Here is an 18,675-nt window from a genome sequence, read left to right on the forward strand (position 1 = left end):
TACAGACTGAAAGTGACTGCTGCATTCATGAACCCATGATGACTTCTTGTCTGCAGTGGTGTCTGAATCAGTGCATATATACTTACAGGCACTTACTATATATATGCTGTGAACTGTGAATAGTAATGCCTTCTAGTGCAATGTTTATTTATTTTTTTCTAGTGTAATGCTTTAGTTTAAATGTCAGTTCTTGTTCCTCTGTCCATGGCATCTAGGATTGCTCCAAACAACATTTCATTGTATTGTACATTGTATTACATTGTATTGTACAGTGACAATAAAGGCATCTTATCTTATCTTATCTTAATGGCATGGCTGTGATTGGCCACTGCAGCATGTGACCCAGCCTCTATATAAGCTGGAGTCACGTAGCGCTGCATGTCACTCTGCTGTTACTAGTGTAGGGAGAGGATGCTGCTGGTGATTTCAGGGAGAAAATAGGAGAGAATCTTTGTTCAGAAATTGAATCTAATTCAGCGATCTACATACAATTAGTTGTGTGGGTGCAGGGCACAATCTTTTTACCCTGTCATGAGCCCAGTGACCGAAAAAAACAAACTTTTTTCCGTCTGTTAGTTAGGTGGACGGCAGCGGCCATTTTATGCAAGCTCAGTGCACCAGCACTGCATATATTCTTTTGTGACATTGAAATTCAAGCTTTCAATACTGTACTAATAATCTGGTTTTAAAAAATCACCCTTTTCTGGCAATATTCAACATCTGGTGCATTTGTAGGATTAGTTAGTGTGCAATTTAAGCTAGAAATAAAGCCATAATTTTCAGGGTTTTTAAAAACACAATTTTTGGCCAAAATACCCAATTTTACAGCCCTTGCAGCATCAGCACATGTGAAATTCAAGCATTTTATAAAGCTTTCATATTCTGTTACTAAACAAAAACACACTTTTTGGGCAATATACAACATCTGGATTAGTCAGTGTGCAATTTAAGCTAGAAATGCAGCCATAATTTTCAGGGTTTTTAAAAACACACTTTTTTGACAAAATCCACTATTTTACAGATCTTTACGTGTGAAATTTAAGTTTAATATATACAGCTTTCATATTCTGTTACTAATAAAAACACACTTTTTTGGCAATATACAACTTCTGGATTAGTCAGTGTGCAATTTAAGCTAGAAATACAGCCATAATTTTGTGGGATTTTAAAAACACCCTTTTTTGGCAAAATCCACTATTTTACAGCACTTGCACCATCAGCACGTGTGAAATGTAAGGGTTATATACAGCTTTCATATTCAGTTAGTAAAAAAAAACATTTTGTTTGGGCAATATCCAACATCTGGATTAGTCAGTGTGCAATTTAAGCTAGAAATACAGCCATAATTTTCTGGGTGTTTACAAACACACTTTTTTGCCAAAATACCCAATTTTACAGCCCTTGCTGCATTAGCCCGTTTAAAATTCAAGGGTTATATACTGCTGTCATATTCAGTTACTAAACAAACACCCGTTTGGCGATAAAAACATTTATTTTGCAGCCTTTGCTGCATATGTCATTGCGAGATACCGCCTTTACATACTGTCTTTCTATTCAGTTATTTGAAATACAGCCATTTTGGGCACAAATCTTTAATTGATGCGTGTAAGAAACACTCTTTATATACTGGGGTTATATTCTTCTATTAATAAAACACCCTTTTTTGGGCAAAATACACAATTTTTCTGTCCTTGCACAATCAGCACGTGTGAAATTCAAGGGTTATATACTGCTGTCATATTCAGTTATTAAACAAACACCCATTTTGGGCACAAATCTTTAATTGCGGCCTAGTCTGGATAAGGGTGTATAAGATACAGACTTTACATAATGTGCTTCTATTCAGTTATTTGAAATACAGCCATGTTGGGCACAAATCTTTAATCGCGGCCTAGTGTGGATCAGGGCGTGTGAGATACACCCTTTATGTACTGGGGTTATATTATTCTATTAATAAAACACCCTTTTTTGGGCAAATTTGTACGCCTGCTACTGCCCACCGCAGCAAGGGACTGAGAATTTGTGAGAACCACAGAGAACCACATGGATGGTTTGCACGTATCACAGGATTGTGATACCTGTGTATCTGAAAGTCTGAAGTTTAGGCAGTCTTGCCTCGTTCTATTCTTTTTGATTGAATATTGAGGTTTTTATTGGCTGTTAGCCTTTGCTGTTTTACAGGAAAAAATTATTACAATGAAAAATCTGCACCAAAAAATGACTTTTTATAATTTCCCCTCCATTTATTTTAATAAAGGGTTAACCTAAAGGGTCAACAAAATTTGTAAAATCAGTTTTGAATAACATGATGGGTATAGTTTCTAAAATTGGGTAATTTATGTGTGGTTTCCACTATAAAATCCCCACAAAGTGACTTCATAACTTAACTCAACCTTAGAAAAGTGTGTTTTTCCTATAAAAATAAAATGCCATTTACAAAATGATACCAAAATAAAGTAGACATATGGGGAATGTAAAGTAATAACTATTTTATAAAGTATCATAATTAGGGTTGAATGAACCCAAACTGTAAAGTTCGTGTTGGTACCGAACTTTAGGATTATTGGACCCCGGACCCGAACCCGAACATTTTAGTAAAAGTTCGGGTTCGGTGCTCGGCACTTTCTTGACGATTTTTGAAAGGCTGCAGAGCAGCCAATCAACAAGCGGTTAACTATCTGACTTTAGAAGCCATCACAGCCATGCCTACTAATGGCATGGTTGTGATTGGCCAGTGCAGCATATGACCCAGCCTCTATATAAGCTTGAGTCACGTAGCGCTGCACGTCACTCTGCTGTTACAAGTGTAGGGAGAAGATGCTGCTGGACTTGTGAATTCAGGGAGAGAATAGGAGAGAATCTAACTCAGTGATCTACAGAGAAATAGTTGTGTGGGTTCAGGACACAATCGTTTTACCCTGCCCTGAGGCAATTCACTAAAAAAAAAGATAACTTTTATAAATCTGTTAGGCTGCTTTCACACTAGCGTTCATGGGTCCGTTCGTGAGCTCCGTTTGAAGGAGCTCACGAGCGGACCCAAACGCCTCCGTCCAGCCCTGATGCAGTCTGAATGGACGCGGATCCGCTCAGACTGCATCAGTCTGGCGGCGTTCAGCCTCCGCTCCGCTCGCCTCCGCACGGACAGGCGGACAGCTGAACGCTTCTTGCAGCGTTCGGGTGTCCGCCTGGCCGTGCGGAGGCGAGCGGATCCGTTCAGACTTACAATGTAAGTCAATGGGAACGGATCCGCTTGAAGATGTCACCATATGGCTCAATCTTCAAGCGGATCCGTCCCCCATTGACTTTACATTGAAAGTCTGAACGGATCCGCTCAGGCTACTTGCGCACTTAGAAATTTTTCTAAGTTATTAATGCAGACGGATCCGTACTGAACGGAGCCTCAGTCTGCATTAATATGATCGGATCCGTTCAGAACGGATCCGATCAAGCGCAAGTGTGAAAGTAGCCTTAGTTAGGTGGGTGGCGGCGGCGGCCATTTTATGCAAGCTCAGTGCACCAGCACTGCATCTGAGCTTTTGGGACATTGTAAATCACAATTTTTTTTGCAAACTACAACATCTGGATTAGTCAGTGTGCAATTTAAGGTAGAAATACACCCATACTTTTCTGGGGTTTTAAAAACACACTTTTTTGCCAAAATACTGTATTTTCCAGATCTGCAAGGGTTACATTTAAGTTTAATATATACAGCTTTCATATTCTGTTAAAAAAAAAAAAAAAACTTTTTGGGCAATCTACAACATCTTGATTAGTCAGTGTGCAATTTAACAATTTAAGCTAGAAATACACCCATCATTTTCTGGAGTTTGAAAAACACACTTTTTTGACAAAAAACAATATTTTCAGGCCTTGCAGCATCAGCACATGTGAAATTACAGGCTTATATACTGCTGTCAAATTCAGTTGTTAAACAAACACTCGTTTGGGCACTAAAAATTTAGTTGGCAGCCTTTGATGCAGATGTCATTGTGAGATACACCCTTAATACATTTGGGTTACATTAAGAGATTTTAAATACCACCATTTGGTGCACCAATATTGAATTCAGGCCTACACTGGTTCAGGCCCTGTGAGATACTCCCTCTACATACAGGGGTTTTATTCAGGGATTTGAAATACAGACATTTTGGACAAATAAATATTTAATTCAGGCCTACACTGGTTCAGGCACTGTGAGATACTCCCTCTACATACAGGGGTTTGAATAATGCATTTGAAATACAACCATTTGAAATACAGCCATTTTGTGCAAATATACATTTACTTAAGGCCTAAACACCCATTAATTAAACACCCATTTAGGGCAAGATCCTAAATTTGAAAAATAAGGGACGTGGCCCAGGTTGTTGTGCTGCTAGTGGAGCTCCTGTTACAGGGAGAGGACGTGGTCGATCTGTGTCAGCTACACGCACAAGTGAAACCCCTTCCTCAGGTGCGAGTAGGCGACAAAACCTGCAACGGTATTTGGTCGGGCCTAATGCTGATCTACGAATGGTGAGGCCTGAATAAGTACAGGTGATAGTAGATTGGGTTGCTGACAGTGGATAGAGTTCCTTCACATTGTCTCCCACCCAGTCTCTTGCTGAAATACCACAGTTGGCACCTGCAGCCGATGTCCATCAGTCTTTCAAATCAGCTGAGCAGTCTGAGCCCCAATTCATGCAGCAGTCTCTTATGCTTTTTGATGACTCTGCTGGCAGGGTTTTCGCCTGCCATCCACATAGCCCTGCACCAGAAGTGGAAGAGATTGAGTGCACCGATGCCCAACCACTTATCTTTCAAGATGATTACATGGGAGGACCATCGCTGCATGTCTCGGATGATGACGAAACACAGGTGCCAACTGCTAGGGCTTTCGAAAGTGTGCAGACCGACAAGGAAGGCAGGGGTAAAAACTGGGTGGAAGATGATGTGGAGGACGATGAGGTCCTCGACCCCACATGTAATCAAGGTCATGCGAGTGACCTATGTAATTTGGAAGAAGAGGCGGTGGTCGCACAGAGCCACCAGTACAGCAGAAGAGGGAGCAGGGTACAAAAGCGGAGCGGCAATCTCTAGACAGTACGCCTGCTACTGCCCACCGCAGCAAGGGATCGAGCACACCAAAGCCAGCTCCAAGGAGTTCCCTGGCGTGGCAGTTCTTTAGACAATGTGCTGACGACAAGACTCAAGCTTTGCATGCTGTGCAATCAGAGCCTGAAGCGAGGCATAAACATTCTCAACCTGAGCACAACCTGCATGACCAAGCATTTAAGTGCAAAGCACGAGCTGCAGTGGAGTAGACATCTCAAAAACCAAGAAAGGTCTCTGGCTCCTCCTGCTTCCTCTTCTGCTGCAGTCGCGGCCTCTTCATCCACCTCTGGAGTGACAGTGGCACTTGCCACCCTGAAAACAGAGGATCTGCCAGCAAGACCACCACCTGGGTCACCAAGCATCTCCACAATGTCCCACGGAAGCGTTCAGCTCTCCATATCCTAAACGCTGGAGAGGAATAGGAAGTACCCCCCTACCCACCCGATCCCTTGCCCTGAATACCAGCATTTCTAAATTAGTGGCCTTTGAAATTCTGTCATTCCATCTGGTGGAGATGGATAGTTTTAAAGGCCTTATGACGGTGGCTGTCCCACAGTACATCGTGCCCAGCCGCCACTACTTTTCAAGGCGAGTCATCCCTTCCCTTCAAAACCAAGTAGGGGAGAAAATCAGATGTGCACTGCGCAATGCCATCTGTGGCAAGGTGCACCTGACTAGGGATACATGGACCAGTAAGCACGGTCATAACAGCACACTGGGTAAATGAAGTGGCGGCTGGACCTGAGGCGGATAGCAGTTTGGCGCATGTCCTTCCACCACCGAGGATTGCAGGGCGCTTCAGTTTGCCTTCTGTTGCTTCCTCCTCCTACTCTGCTTCCTCATCCTCTACCAGCTCCTCATCTGGTCAGCGTAACACCTTCACCACCAACTTCAGCACAGCCAGGGGTAAACGACAGCAGGCAGTTTTAAAACTTATCTGTATGGGGGACAAACCCCACACCGCGCAGGAGCTGTGAACGGGCCTTGAACAACAGACCGATAAGTATTTTGTGCCAGTCAGCCTCAAGCCCGGCCTGGTGGTGTGCGATAATCGGCAAAATCTCGTAGCAGCTCTGGGACTAGCCGGTTTGACGCAAATCCCTTGCCTGGCACATGTGCTGAATTTGGTGGTGCGGAGATTACTAAAAAATTACCCCGAGATGTCAGTGCTGCTGCATAAAGTGTGGGCCGTCTGTGTGCGCTTTCGGCGTTCTCACCCTGCTGCTGCTCCCCTGTCAGCGCTGCATCTTAACTTCAGCCTTCCCGCTCACCGCCTCATATGCGACGTGCCCACAAGGTGGAACTCCACCTTGCACATGCTGGCCAGACTGTACGAGCAGCAGCAGGCGATAGTAGAGTTTCAGCTGCAGCATGCATGGGTGAGTCGCTCGGCGGAACAGCACCACTTCACCCCCAATGACTGGGCCTCCATGCGAGACCTTTGTTCCTTGTTGCGCTGTTTCGAGTATTCCACCAACATGGCCAGTGCCAATAATGCCGTTCTCAGCCTTACTATCCCACATAGACTTTTATGCCCACATTCAGACCCTGAAGGTGGGAATGAACTTGTCCTCGTGCCTAGGCTGAAGATTCCCTAAAATCCCTAAGATGGTGAAAGGGGGAAAGAGGCAGCCTGCTCCCTCAGGACCTGGAGGGGGCAGGCGTATCTCTAACAGCCTAGACAGACAACCACAAGAAAACAAAACCAACTTATCTTGTACTGAGCAGGAACAGCAAATCCTTCCTTCCTCTGAGCCAGACAGAAGCTATAACCCGCACAGGACACTGGGAGTGGGCGTAATTTAAACTCAAACCAACGACCCCACCCAGTGCATCTGAAGGGAGGCGGATATAGCTCAATTCCAAAACAAAAACAAAAAGGCTACACACGTGCAGCTAACCTGGCAGACCTCCGCACATAGCCTGATCAGGGCATGACACCTTACCACCACCACAGTGGCTACAAGTTCTACTGCTGCTACTAAACATTTTTTTTTTATCTCAGATGATAAGGGTCTAAGTTTTTCATTTTGCACTCTTCCATTTTCCAGACATTTTATTATGAAGCCTTTAAGTGAGAGGTCATGGGTTACCTGTAAATAAAAAGTCATGATATACACAGATTATTAATCTGTAGTAGCAAAAATGTATTTTACTTACCTGTATGAAAGTGTTTTTGCCGTGAAATGTGTTTGAAATACACAGTCAGATGCAGTAATACCAGACTTTCACTAAAACATGTGTGACAAGACCTTTTGTTTTAAAGTGAAATATTTTTGCACTAGAGAGTCTGGTGCAGTAATGCCTTTAGTACCACTGTTATAATTTGCGTTATACTGAAATAAAATGTAGTTCCTGTATCTATTTACCTATTATCTTGCAGCAATGTACTGTACCACACATTCAATAACACGGCTACGATAATGGTGCTATGAATACTGTATTATTGCGGTAAAATATTGAACAGGTTTTTTTTAAGTAATAACACATGGTCACTAAAACACGTGAGTGACAATGAGTTTTTTTGGGAATACGATATGTCCTTATGGAGAGCACCTTAAAGAGCAAGAGGAGTCTTACAAGAAATGTACATGGTCTGATGCCTTCAGTAACATGGTTATAATTTGTGTTACTAATGTAAAATATTTGTTTTCTACCAGTTATCTTGCAGCAATGTACTACACATTCTGTAATATGGATATAACACACTTGAAAGGCCTCTTTCACACGGGCGTTGCGTGTGAGGGCCGGATAAGATGTGGGTGCATTGTGGGAAAATGCACAATTAAAGCGTTTTAATGCATTTTGAATGCGTGTGAGAAAAATCTGCATGTTTGGTATCCAGACTCGAACCCGGACTTCTTGACAGAAGTTCGGGTTTTGGTTAGGTGTTGTGTAGATTTTGTTATTTTCCCTTATAACATGGTTATAAGGGAAAATAATAGCATTCTTAATACAGAATGCATAGTACAATAGGGATGGAGGGGTTAAAAAAATAATTAAAATAATTTAACTCACCTTATCCACTTGTTCGCGCTGCCCGGGTTCTCTTCTTTCTTCTTTGATGAGCTGGGAGAAAAGGACCGTTGGTGATGTCACTGCACACATCACATAGTCCTTCACATGATCCATCACCATGGTGATGGATCATGTGATGGACCATGTGATGAGCGCAGTGATGTCACCACTTGTCCTTTTCCTCCTGGTCATCAAAGAAGACAGAAGAGAAGCCGGGCTGCGCGATCAAGTGGATGAGGTGAGTTATTGAGGTGTGGATCAAGTGGATGAGGTGAGTTATATATATATTATATATATTTTTTTTTAATCCCTCCATCCCTATTTTACTAAGCATTCTGTATTAAGAATGCTATTATTTTCCCTTATAACTATGTTATAAGGGAAAATAATAATGATCGGGTCCCCATCCCGATCATCTCCTAGCAACCATGTGTAAAAATCGCACTGCATCTGCACTTTCTTGGGATGCTTGTGATTTTCACGCAGCCCTGTTCACTTCTATGAGGCCTGCGTTGCGTGAAAAACGCACAATATAGAGCATGCTGCGATTTTCACGCAACACATAAGTGATGCATGAAAACAATCGCTTATGCCCCATAGAAATGAATGGGTCCGGATTCAGTGCGGGTGCAATGCATACACCTCACGCATTGCAGCCGCGCGGAAATCTCACCCGTGTGAAAGAGGCCTAATACCTCTAGTATTTTTTAGTGATGTTGTCATGGAGGAGTGGGAGAGGATTCCAGTGGCAACCTGTGACGCTCTAGTGAACTTCATGCCCAGAAGAGTTAATGCAGTGCTGGAAAATAATGGTGGCCACACAAAATATTGACACTGTCACTGCACAATTTGGCCATTTACTAACTTTTGTTACCAGTGGTTTAGACATTAACCCTGGGTTCAGACCTGAGCGTTCTGAAAGGAGCGCTCTGTATGCGCGATTGTACCGGCGTTTACAATCGCGCATACAGAGACAAGCGAACACACATTGTCGCGCGTTCCCACTGAAGTCTATGTACGGGAACGCATGACAAACGCCCCAAAAAAAGCTCAAGAACTTGTTTGAGCGTCGGGCGTTTTACAGCGCGATCGTAGGTGCTGTAAAACACCCAGGTGAGAACCATTCCCATAGGGAAGCATTGGTTTCTCCTTGTTGAGCGTTTTACTGCGCGTAGGAACGCACTGTAAAACGCTCAGGTGTGAACTTAAGGGTAATGGCTGTGTGTTGAGTTATTTTGAGGGCACACCAAATTTATACTGTTATACAAGCTGTACACTTACTATTTTACATATATATATATATATATATATATATATATATATATATACATATATATACAAAATGTGAGGGGTGTACTCCCTTTTGTAAGAAAATAAATAAATATATGTGTATATATATATATATATATATATATATGTATTTATTTATATTTACCACTAGCTGCTATTTTTTTTTATACACAAAAAAAAATTCTTCATCAGACCTAAGCACAGGTGTGATCGGTAATGAATGATTGCAGAACATGCGCACACAAGCACAAAAATATATCTTAAAAATTTGCTACATTTAAAAAATCTGAATACTAGATAAAAAGTAACTTCCCTAACTAAGGCCAAGTTCACACTTTAGTTATTTGGTCAGTAAGTTATATTGAGCCAAAGCCAGCAATGAAACCTACTCAGAGATCAGGTGTAATTTAAACACCTCTTCTGTGTTTTTGATCCGCAACTTGTTTTGGCTCACAATAAGGGCTTATTCACATGGCCGTTGTGCGGCCGTACCATGGATTGGCAATTTGCGGCCCCCAATGCACGGGCAATGTCATTGCGGTGGCCGGGACTGTTTCAGACCCATTCAATGTGCGGAGGCATGGACAAAAACACCACGGAAGTACTCCGTAGTGCTTCCGTGGGGTTCTGATCCGTGCTTCCGTTCCGCATCTCCGTGATTGCAGACCCATTCAAGTGATTGCGGACCCGCTGTATTGCGGACCCACAACGGCCATGTGAACAAGCTCTAACTGATCGAAATAATTGACCAAATGAATGAAGTGTGAACTTAGTCAAACTTCCCTAAAATTAAAACTCTAACTACTATTTCAACATTTTTTTAACACAAATAAAGAGCACTCCAAAAATTTAGCATGGATTATAAAAAGAAAATCCTGCGTAAAAAACTGAGCACAGCACTTGACAGTCACAGCTCACACACAAAAATACAGGTGCAAGGCTGGAAAAAAAGCAGTCACGGATAGCTTGGATTTTGCCAAAAGAGGATTTTGATTGGAATTAAGGGTACTTTCATACTAGTGTTTTTCTTTTCCGGCATAGAGTTCCGTCACAGGAGCTCGATACCAGAAAAGAACAGATCAGGCATATCCTCATGCATTCTGAATGGAGAGTAATCCGTTCAGGATGCATCAGGATGTCTTCAGTTCAGTCATTTTTGACTGATCAGGCAAAAGATAAAACCGTAGCATGCTACGGTTTTATCTCCGGCGAAAAAAAACTGAAGACTTGCCGAAATGCCGGATCCTGCATTTTTCCCCATAGGAATGTATTATTCAAAATACCGGAATGCCGGATCCATCCTTCCAGCCTGCGCATGCGCAGACCGGTAAAAATTTGAAAAAAAGATACAAGACAGATCCTTTTGTCCGCATAACAAGCGGAGAGACAGATCCGTTCTTGCAATGCATTTGTGAAACGGATCCGCATCTGGATGCGTCTCACAAATGCTTTCAGTCACATGCAGATCGACGGATCCGGTGGGCAGTTCTGAAGACGGAACTGCCCGCCAGATCACACTGCCGCAAGTGTGAAAATAGCCTAAGGCCTCATGAACACGACTGTTGTGTGCATCCGCGTCCGTTCCGTCATTTTTCACAGTTTAGGAAGTCCCATTCATTTCTATGGAGCTGTGAAAAAAAACTGATAGTCGTTTTTTCTCCGCGTCCGTGATCCGTGAATCCAGTCCATCAAAAAAATATAACCTGTCCTATTCTTGTCAGTGGAAAACAGAGGACGGACCCATTCAAGTCAATGGGTCTGTCAAAAAAAAAACAACGGATGCACAACTGGTATGTCATCCTGTCCGCTGTTTTCTACAAGAACTTGGTGCAATAAAATTACACTTTTCATTAACCTTCTTTTTTTTCCCCTGTCAGACAAAAAAAAGGAAGACACAAGGAAACACAACTAAAGCAAAATCACTGACAGTAAAAAAAAACACTGTCGTGTAAATGAGGCCTAAGGAGCAGGGATCTGGAACTGCTACAGCTTTACAATAAGCTTACTGAACATTGCAGATGTTACATAAATTATTTTTTCACACTGTCAAATAGAAGAACTCAGTGGTGGTGCACCAAAGGTCCCAGACAGACAACTTACAGCACAGAGGGGCACAGAACTGGTGCACTAACAGGGGACACCAAACACTGGTGTCCCCTGTCTTTGAGCCAGTTCACTTCTCGTTTTTGCTGTATATCTAGCAGACACATGTGGACATACAGTAAAAATATGTACACAAACGTATGCAATTTTGTTATCTACTTGATTTAATGCACTGTATACATTTGACGGATGTGCATACGTTTAAATATGTTTGTGTCAATTTTTTTTTAACAAAAACTTAAAAGTTTCTGGGAAACCTATCTTTTGTTAAATAAAGATTTCAAGAATATCAAAGAAAGTATGAAGTACCTGGATAACAATTGATATGTATAACAGATGAAAACATATTGGGCCGGATTTATCATGACTCTGACAGCTCACTCCACTTTCACATATGGCTAAAGTCAGTTTTAGCCAAGTCAGATTTATGATTGGCCCTTTAAGACTGTAATAAATGTGGTTTGACGGTAGCAGTTTATCCGTCAGTACACAGCTTTACAAAAGTCGCACGTCTTTACGAAAAAATCGCACGACTTTACGAAAAAGTTGCATGTTCTATTAAAAAGTCGCATAAGATAAGCATGGTCCTCACTGGAGTAAAATTGCACATTTTTTTGCGACTTTTTTGCGACTTTTTAAATAGTCGCAATAGTAAATCTGTCTAGAGATTAATTTACATAAGAAAACACGCCCACTTTCAGAAAACTGGCTAGCATAGTGCAGAGCCAGCAAAAGTTGCGATTTTTTGCGCAGTGTAAGCGATTACGCAAAAGTTTGCGACTTTTTCAATCCATTATTCTGACTTGAGCTAATGATAAATCTGGCCCATTGTCTTATGTGTCCATCCATCTCCCATTCACTACAATGCAAAAAACAAAACAAAAAACAACTACACTATTCCATCCTGCAAAAAAAAATACAAAATTATAATACAGAAATGTAAACAGTGACAAATGGAGTCAAAAGTATGCCCATAGTCTATGGGTACGTCAAGCTATGTGTTTCTATATGTTTTTTCTCTGTTTACAAACGAATATGCTTGATGTAGAACAAAAATGAGATGTGAACAGTTCCTAACCTGGGTGTGATTGGTGCTGTCCTTTTCAACACCAATCACGCCCATTGCACCTGCAGTTCCCTCACTGGTTTTTACAGTAAGGCCTTTTGCACACAAATATATTTTATTTCCATTTCCGTTCTGTCTTTGCGGTTTCTGTTTGCCGTCTGTATGCAGAACCATTTATTTCAATGGTTTCACAAAAAAAAAAATGAATTACTCTGTGTGCATTCCATTTAATTATTTCCGTATATCCATTACGCTCAAAGATAGAACTTGTCCTATTATTGTCCGCATAACGGACAAGGATAGTACTGTTCTATTTGGGGCCAGATTTTCTGCAAAATACGGAATGCACACGGACGTCATCCGTATTTTTTGCGGACCGCAAAAATACATACTGTCGTGTGCAAGAGGCCTAAGGAAGCTGCAATGAACTTACCCAAAAGGGTTACTCCGCACAAGATCTACAACAAAATCTGTGGTAAAATCCCTGTGCATTGTGAAACAGATAAATAATGCTGATTTAACATTTTTAGGTTTCAAATCATCAGAAAATTTGTCGGAAAATGGCAGCAATGTGTCTTATTGTGGATTCTTGTATAAAGCATCTTCAAACTTTTCAAAGATGTCAACTAACCGAAAACAAAAAGAAGGTAAATTAGTTACAGTAGTAATGTAGTTAATGTAGTGTATATGACATACAGTAATGCATCATGTACACAGCAAAACCAGTTTAGATATACTTATCTAAATGTAATTATATAAGCATACTTTATGTTTGGTTTTTGGAATGTACAATACGTATAATAACCACAATTTGGAGTAACGAAAAAAAAAAAAAATGCACAAATGCATTAATGCAACTGAGCAAGTTTATTCAAATAGGTTGGGTTTTATAAAATTCAACAAACCATAAATTCCAAATTTGTTCTTCCTTACCTTTCCTCTTGGTTTGAGGTATCTTAAAATGTGAGAAGCACTAGAGATGAGCAAATTTCCCAAAAATTTGATTTGATCGGTTCGCCAAATTTTCAGAAACACTTTGATCCGAATTAATTTGTGGCGAATCGCGTTAAAAAAACAGCTATTTCCTGACTGTAGAGAGCCTGTATAGTGGTATATAACACTGTGCCTTGCAGCAACACGCATAGTGAGTCTGCTGTGGAAGTGAAACAACACTGTGAGTCAGTATGACATGCAGATGACAGGCATCGCTCTTAGAATCACTGCACACTTCACTTCTATGGGCAGTTACGGGTCAAAACTGAACAAATAACTCAAGTGTGAACTCAGCCTTAGGCCTATTTCACACAAAATAATTTGTTCCGTGCCATATTGCAGGCTGCATACAGCGGTTCCACAATACATGGTGCACCATGGAACAGAGTGCTTCCGTGGAGTTCAATTCCGTGCTTCCGTTCCGCAAAAAAATCTAACTTGTTGATGAGCTGATAAAGGCTGGATGGGCCGATACGCGTCCTCAATATGTATCTGCATCGATGAAATAAAGAAAGAGATGTCTTGAAGACAAAGAGCGTCCGCTAGGAATTTTTGCTACATTTCTATCTCCACTGCATACTGCCATGGTGTGTCTGGGTCATCTGCCTCATCTTCCTCATCTCCCTCTTGCTCCTTCGACTGCACCTACTCCTCCTCTCCTGTCACTTGTGTAGAAAATACACCCATTTTGCTACACATTGCTTGTGCTCCAATGTCCTCCTCCTCTTTCATTTCAGCCCCCACAGGGCTCATGTGGCTGTGAGATGTAGGCGCCACATCTCCCGTCCCCTGACCAGCCAGATTTACCGGCATCTTTTCCAGGATAGGAATCAGAGGAATTACTTTGTTCATCCTGTAGTCCTGGCGACTAACAAATAATGTGGCCTCCTTAAAGGGCACAAGCAAACGGCAGGTGTTATGCATGAGCTGCCACTAGCTAACATTGAAAATACACAGGGGAGTGCCTCTGTCCACCTGTATCATCAATAAATCATTTATGGCCTTTCTCTGTTCGTACAGTTGGTCCAAAATATGGAGGGTGGAATTCCAACGGGTGGAAACATTGCATATCAGCCTATGTTGGGGAACGCAGTTCTGCCGCTGTAGCTCAAGGAGGGTGTGCTTGGCGGTGTACGAATGGCTGAAGTGCATGTCTATTTGGTCAAAGTTTCCTGGCAATTTTTAGGATGTCTTGCAGATGGTTGGAAGACTTCAGGTACCGCTTGACAACCAGATTGAACACAAGCGCCATGCAGGGCACATGGCTCAGCCCTCCTTAATGCAGCGACGACACCTTGTTCTCTCCGTTGTCGGTCACCATGGTTCCGATTTAGAGTTGTCGCAGAGAAATCCAGGATTCGATTTCTTGATGAAGGACGCAGAGCAGTTCTTCCCTGTGTGACTCCGTTCACCCAGGCTAACAAGCGTCACACCGCCGTTCCCTGCACATGTGGTATACTGGTGGGGCACTGTGAATTGTCCCAGCAGTGGAGGCTGAGGACAAGGTCAAGAATAAGGATGTAGAGGCAGACAATGTCGCAGGACCAATGGCATGAGAACGTGGAGGTAAAAGCGGTGTCACCTGGCCAAGTTGCTGGTTTGGCTGAGCAGGGACCACATTTACCCAGTGGGCCGTAAAGGACATATATTGTCCTTGACCATAGTTAAAGCTCCACGCGTCGGCGCTGCTGTGCACTTTGGCAGACACCAACAGGCTCAAAGACTGGCCCACCTTCTGTTCTAAATATGTGTGCAGGGATGGTACTGCAATAAATGACAGCTTGGGACTCTCCACCTCGGCTCGGCATAAGCCATCAGTTCTCTGAAAGGTCCACGACTTGGAAAAGGAGGGATTGAAGTACCAGCAACTTGGCCAGGAGCACGTTCAGCTTCTGTGCCGATGAGTAAGCGCATACTGTTGTCTCTTGGCAATCGCTTCGGTGATCGATTGCTGACGGAATGACTGACTAGGAGGAGGAGGAGCAGGAGCATCAGGACCAGCAGATGATGGGAAGGACAGAAAGCTTTGTTCGACTGAGGTGGTGGAGCTCTGACTGCCTTAAATCGGGTGCATACATTGGAGCCACGGTTCTCCCAGGCCACTTTATGGTGACGCTGCATATGTTGATGCAGGGCCGTGGTGCCAACATTGGCACCCTGGCCATGCTTCACCTTATGCCCACAGATTCGACAAATGGCCATGTTCACCTCCGGCGACTTAACAAAAAACTGCCACACCGTCGAGTAGGTGAATTTACCCCCAACACTCCACAATGACTGACTGCTACCGCCACTGCCTCCGTGAACCCCTGCACCACTACTTTCTGGGCCGGTAGGTTCCTACGAATCGGGTGGCCTACACCGAGCACGCTTGGCTCCCAACTTCCCAATGCTTCCAACCTACTGACTCCCGGCCACTCTACCGACTTGTTGGCTCCGCCGCTGCCTCGCACTCAAGCTTTCACCCTCATCTCATCCGGCTCCCAATTGCGATCGGCAACATCATCATCGAGTACTGTCTGCATGTCACTTATGTCCTCCTCAACGGTGTCTGATCCAGGAGCCTGACAGCTCGCAACACCAGCTCCCACGCCATTCTCCTCATCACTACTTGCCCGCCTACCGCAGAAAGCGGCGGATGTCTTCTCTGGATTTTGGCTGGGCAGTAGCTGCTGACTGTCCTCTAGTAGCCCATCCTCGCCGTATAGTGGAGCTGAGCCCACAGCATATAATACTTCTCTGGCTGAGGGAACAGAAAAGGACAGAGGCAGGTTGAGGACAGGTGAGGGCACAGGGCTTGCTCCCGGGCAATGCAAACTAAGGGCTATGTCTGACGCACCCAATGACTCTTTGCTGGGGGTGTCTGATGTAACTTGCGACAAAGTCAAAGATCGAGTCAACCATTCAAGAACTTCTGGGTTACTGGTCAAGATACGACTGCTAGCTGACATTACGAACTCAGGCCTCTCAAAGTGTCCCATAATGCCACGCCCCCTTACTCTGCTGCGACCTGTGCCTGCATCAGAAACATTTAGGCCTGTACCCCTCCTCTGTGCAGGTCCTGTCACTTCTCTGTCTTACATACTGTTAGATCAAATAAGTAAATAAAAAGGAAATTAATAACAATAACTTATGCAAAGACAGGTGCACTCTTCGGTCTTACTAAGGCCTCATACTGATGTAAAATTGAGAGATTAGCCAACATATCATACTGTGGAGGAAATGTATGAGCTCCAAACACCATGCCAAGGTTTCTCAAGTAGCTCGGGACCCTACGCTAAACCTACCTGTGCCGTATAGGCAATACCAAGAGCCATTGGGCAAATTACGCGCAAGGTCTGACTCACAACAAACTCCCAGTTACCTCCAGCATGCAGGCATTCTTACAATGGGAGGATGGAGAGAGCTCTGAGCCCCACCCAAGACTCGCTGATATAGCCCAGGCCTCATATGTACACCAGAATGTTGCCTGTAGATGGAAATAAAGGCACATTCATACTAGGAGTTTTTACACCTCCAAACAATTCTATATATAAACTACAAATTGGCATGGTGAGGACAAGCAGGAAGTGCTCAACCCCATATGCAGTGGTGCATCTATACCGGGGGGGGGGGGGGGCAGATCCTGCACTTGTGGTCCGCTGCTAAAGGCAATCCCCAGCAAAAATGCATACAATGTAGGATACCCGCAGTGGACCAAAAGTACCACAATAGACATCCTACATAGGATAGAAAATGTGTGGATGAGATAAACAATACAAAAAAATAACAATAACTTATACAAAGACAGGTTCACTCTGTGGCCTTACTAAACCCTCATACTGATGTAAAATTGAGAGATTAGCCAACATATCCTACTGTGGAGGACATGTCTGACCCGAGCACCGCACCAAAATTTCTCAAGTTGCTCAGGACCTAACGCTAAACCTACCTATGCCGTATGGGCAATACCAGGAGCCAGTGGGCAACTTACAGGAGCGCAAGGTCTGACTCACAGCAAACTCCCAGTTACCTCCAGCATGCAGCCATGCTTGCAATGGGAGGAGAGAGAGAGTTCTGAGCTCCACCCAAGACTGGCTAATATAGCCCAGGCCTCACATGTGCACCAGGAATGTTGCCTATAGATGGAAATAAAGGCACATTCAGACTAGGAGTTTTTACATCTCCAAATAATTCTATATATAAACTACAAATTGGCCTGGTGATGAAAAGCAGGAAGTGCTCAACCCCATATATGTATTTATTTCCATCTACAACATTCTGGTGCACATGTTAGGCCTGGGCTATATCAGTCAGTGTTGCGTGGGGCTCAGAGCTCTCTCCCTCCTCCCATTTGCTCCTGGGATTGCCCATATGGCATAGGTAGGTTTAGCGTTAAGTCCCGAGCTACTTGAGAAACCTTGACACGGTGCTTGGGCTCAGACATGTCCTCCACAGTAGGATATGTTTTATCTAATCTCTTAATTTTACATCAGTATGAGGGTTTAGTAAGGCCGCAGAGTGCACCTGTCTTTGTATAAGTTATTGTTATTTTGTTTTATTGTTTATCAAATCCACACATTTGCTATCCTGTGTAGGATGTCTATTGTGGAAATTAATTCATACCAAAAAGGGCTTTATTTTCTCACTTCAACACACAATGGCTAATAAGCCCTTTTTCTTTTTCCCCACTAATACACACCAAAATTAGACTTTAGAACATATAACTGCGGCCGTGAACGGCAAATTATATATTTTTTTTGCCACTAATACACTCCAAAAAGGGCTCTAATTTTCTCACTTCACCATATATAACGGCAAATAGGCCCTTTTTCCCCACTAATACACGCCAAAAAAAGCTTTAGAACATATAATGGCAAATAATACTTTTTATTGCCACTAATACACTTCAAAAAGGGCTGTAATTTTCTCACTTCACCACACAACGGCTAATAAGCCCTTTTTCTTTTTCCCTATTAATACACGACAAAAAAGACTTTAGAACATATATATATATAACTGCACTGCACAAAGGCTAATCAGTCCCCAATAACAAAAACAGTTTGCTGGAATTACAGAGGTATTGCAAACCTGATATGAGCAGCAGTATAATGGCAATTTGGATCTGCAGT

General features: G+C 43.0%; 1 protein-coding gene across 1 annotated transcript in view; it reads left to right on the top strand.

Annotated features, from left to right (window-relative positions):
• Window positions 1–18,675, top strand: part of ARAP2 (ArfGAP with RhoGAP domain, ankyrin repeat and PH domain 2) — a 449,134-nt gene that overhangs the window by 225,175 nt on the left and 205,284 nt on the right. The window contains 1 exon segment of the mRNA XM_044276099.1: window positions 13,102–13,218. Coding sequence (XP_044132034.1) covers window positions 13,102–13,218 — 117 coding nt within the window.

The sequence above is a fragment of the Bufo gargarizans genome, chromosome 1 (genome assembly GCF_014858855.1).
Source record: "Bufo gargarizans isolate SCDJY-AF-19 chromosome 1, ASM1485885v1, whole genome shotgun sequence".
NCBI lineage: Eukaryota > Metazoa > Chordata > Amphibia > Anura > Bufonidae > Bufo > Bufo gargarizans.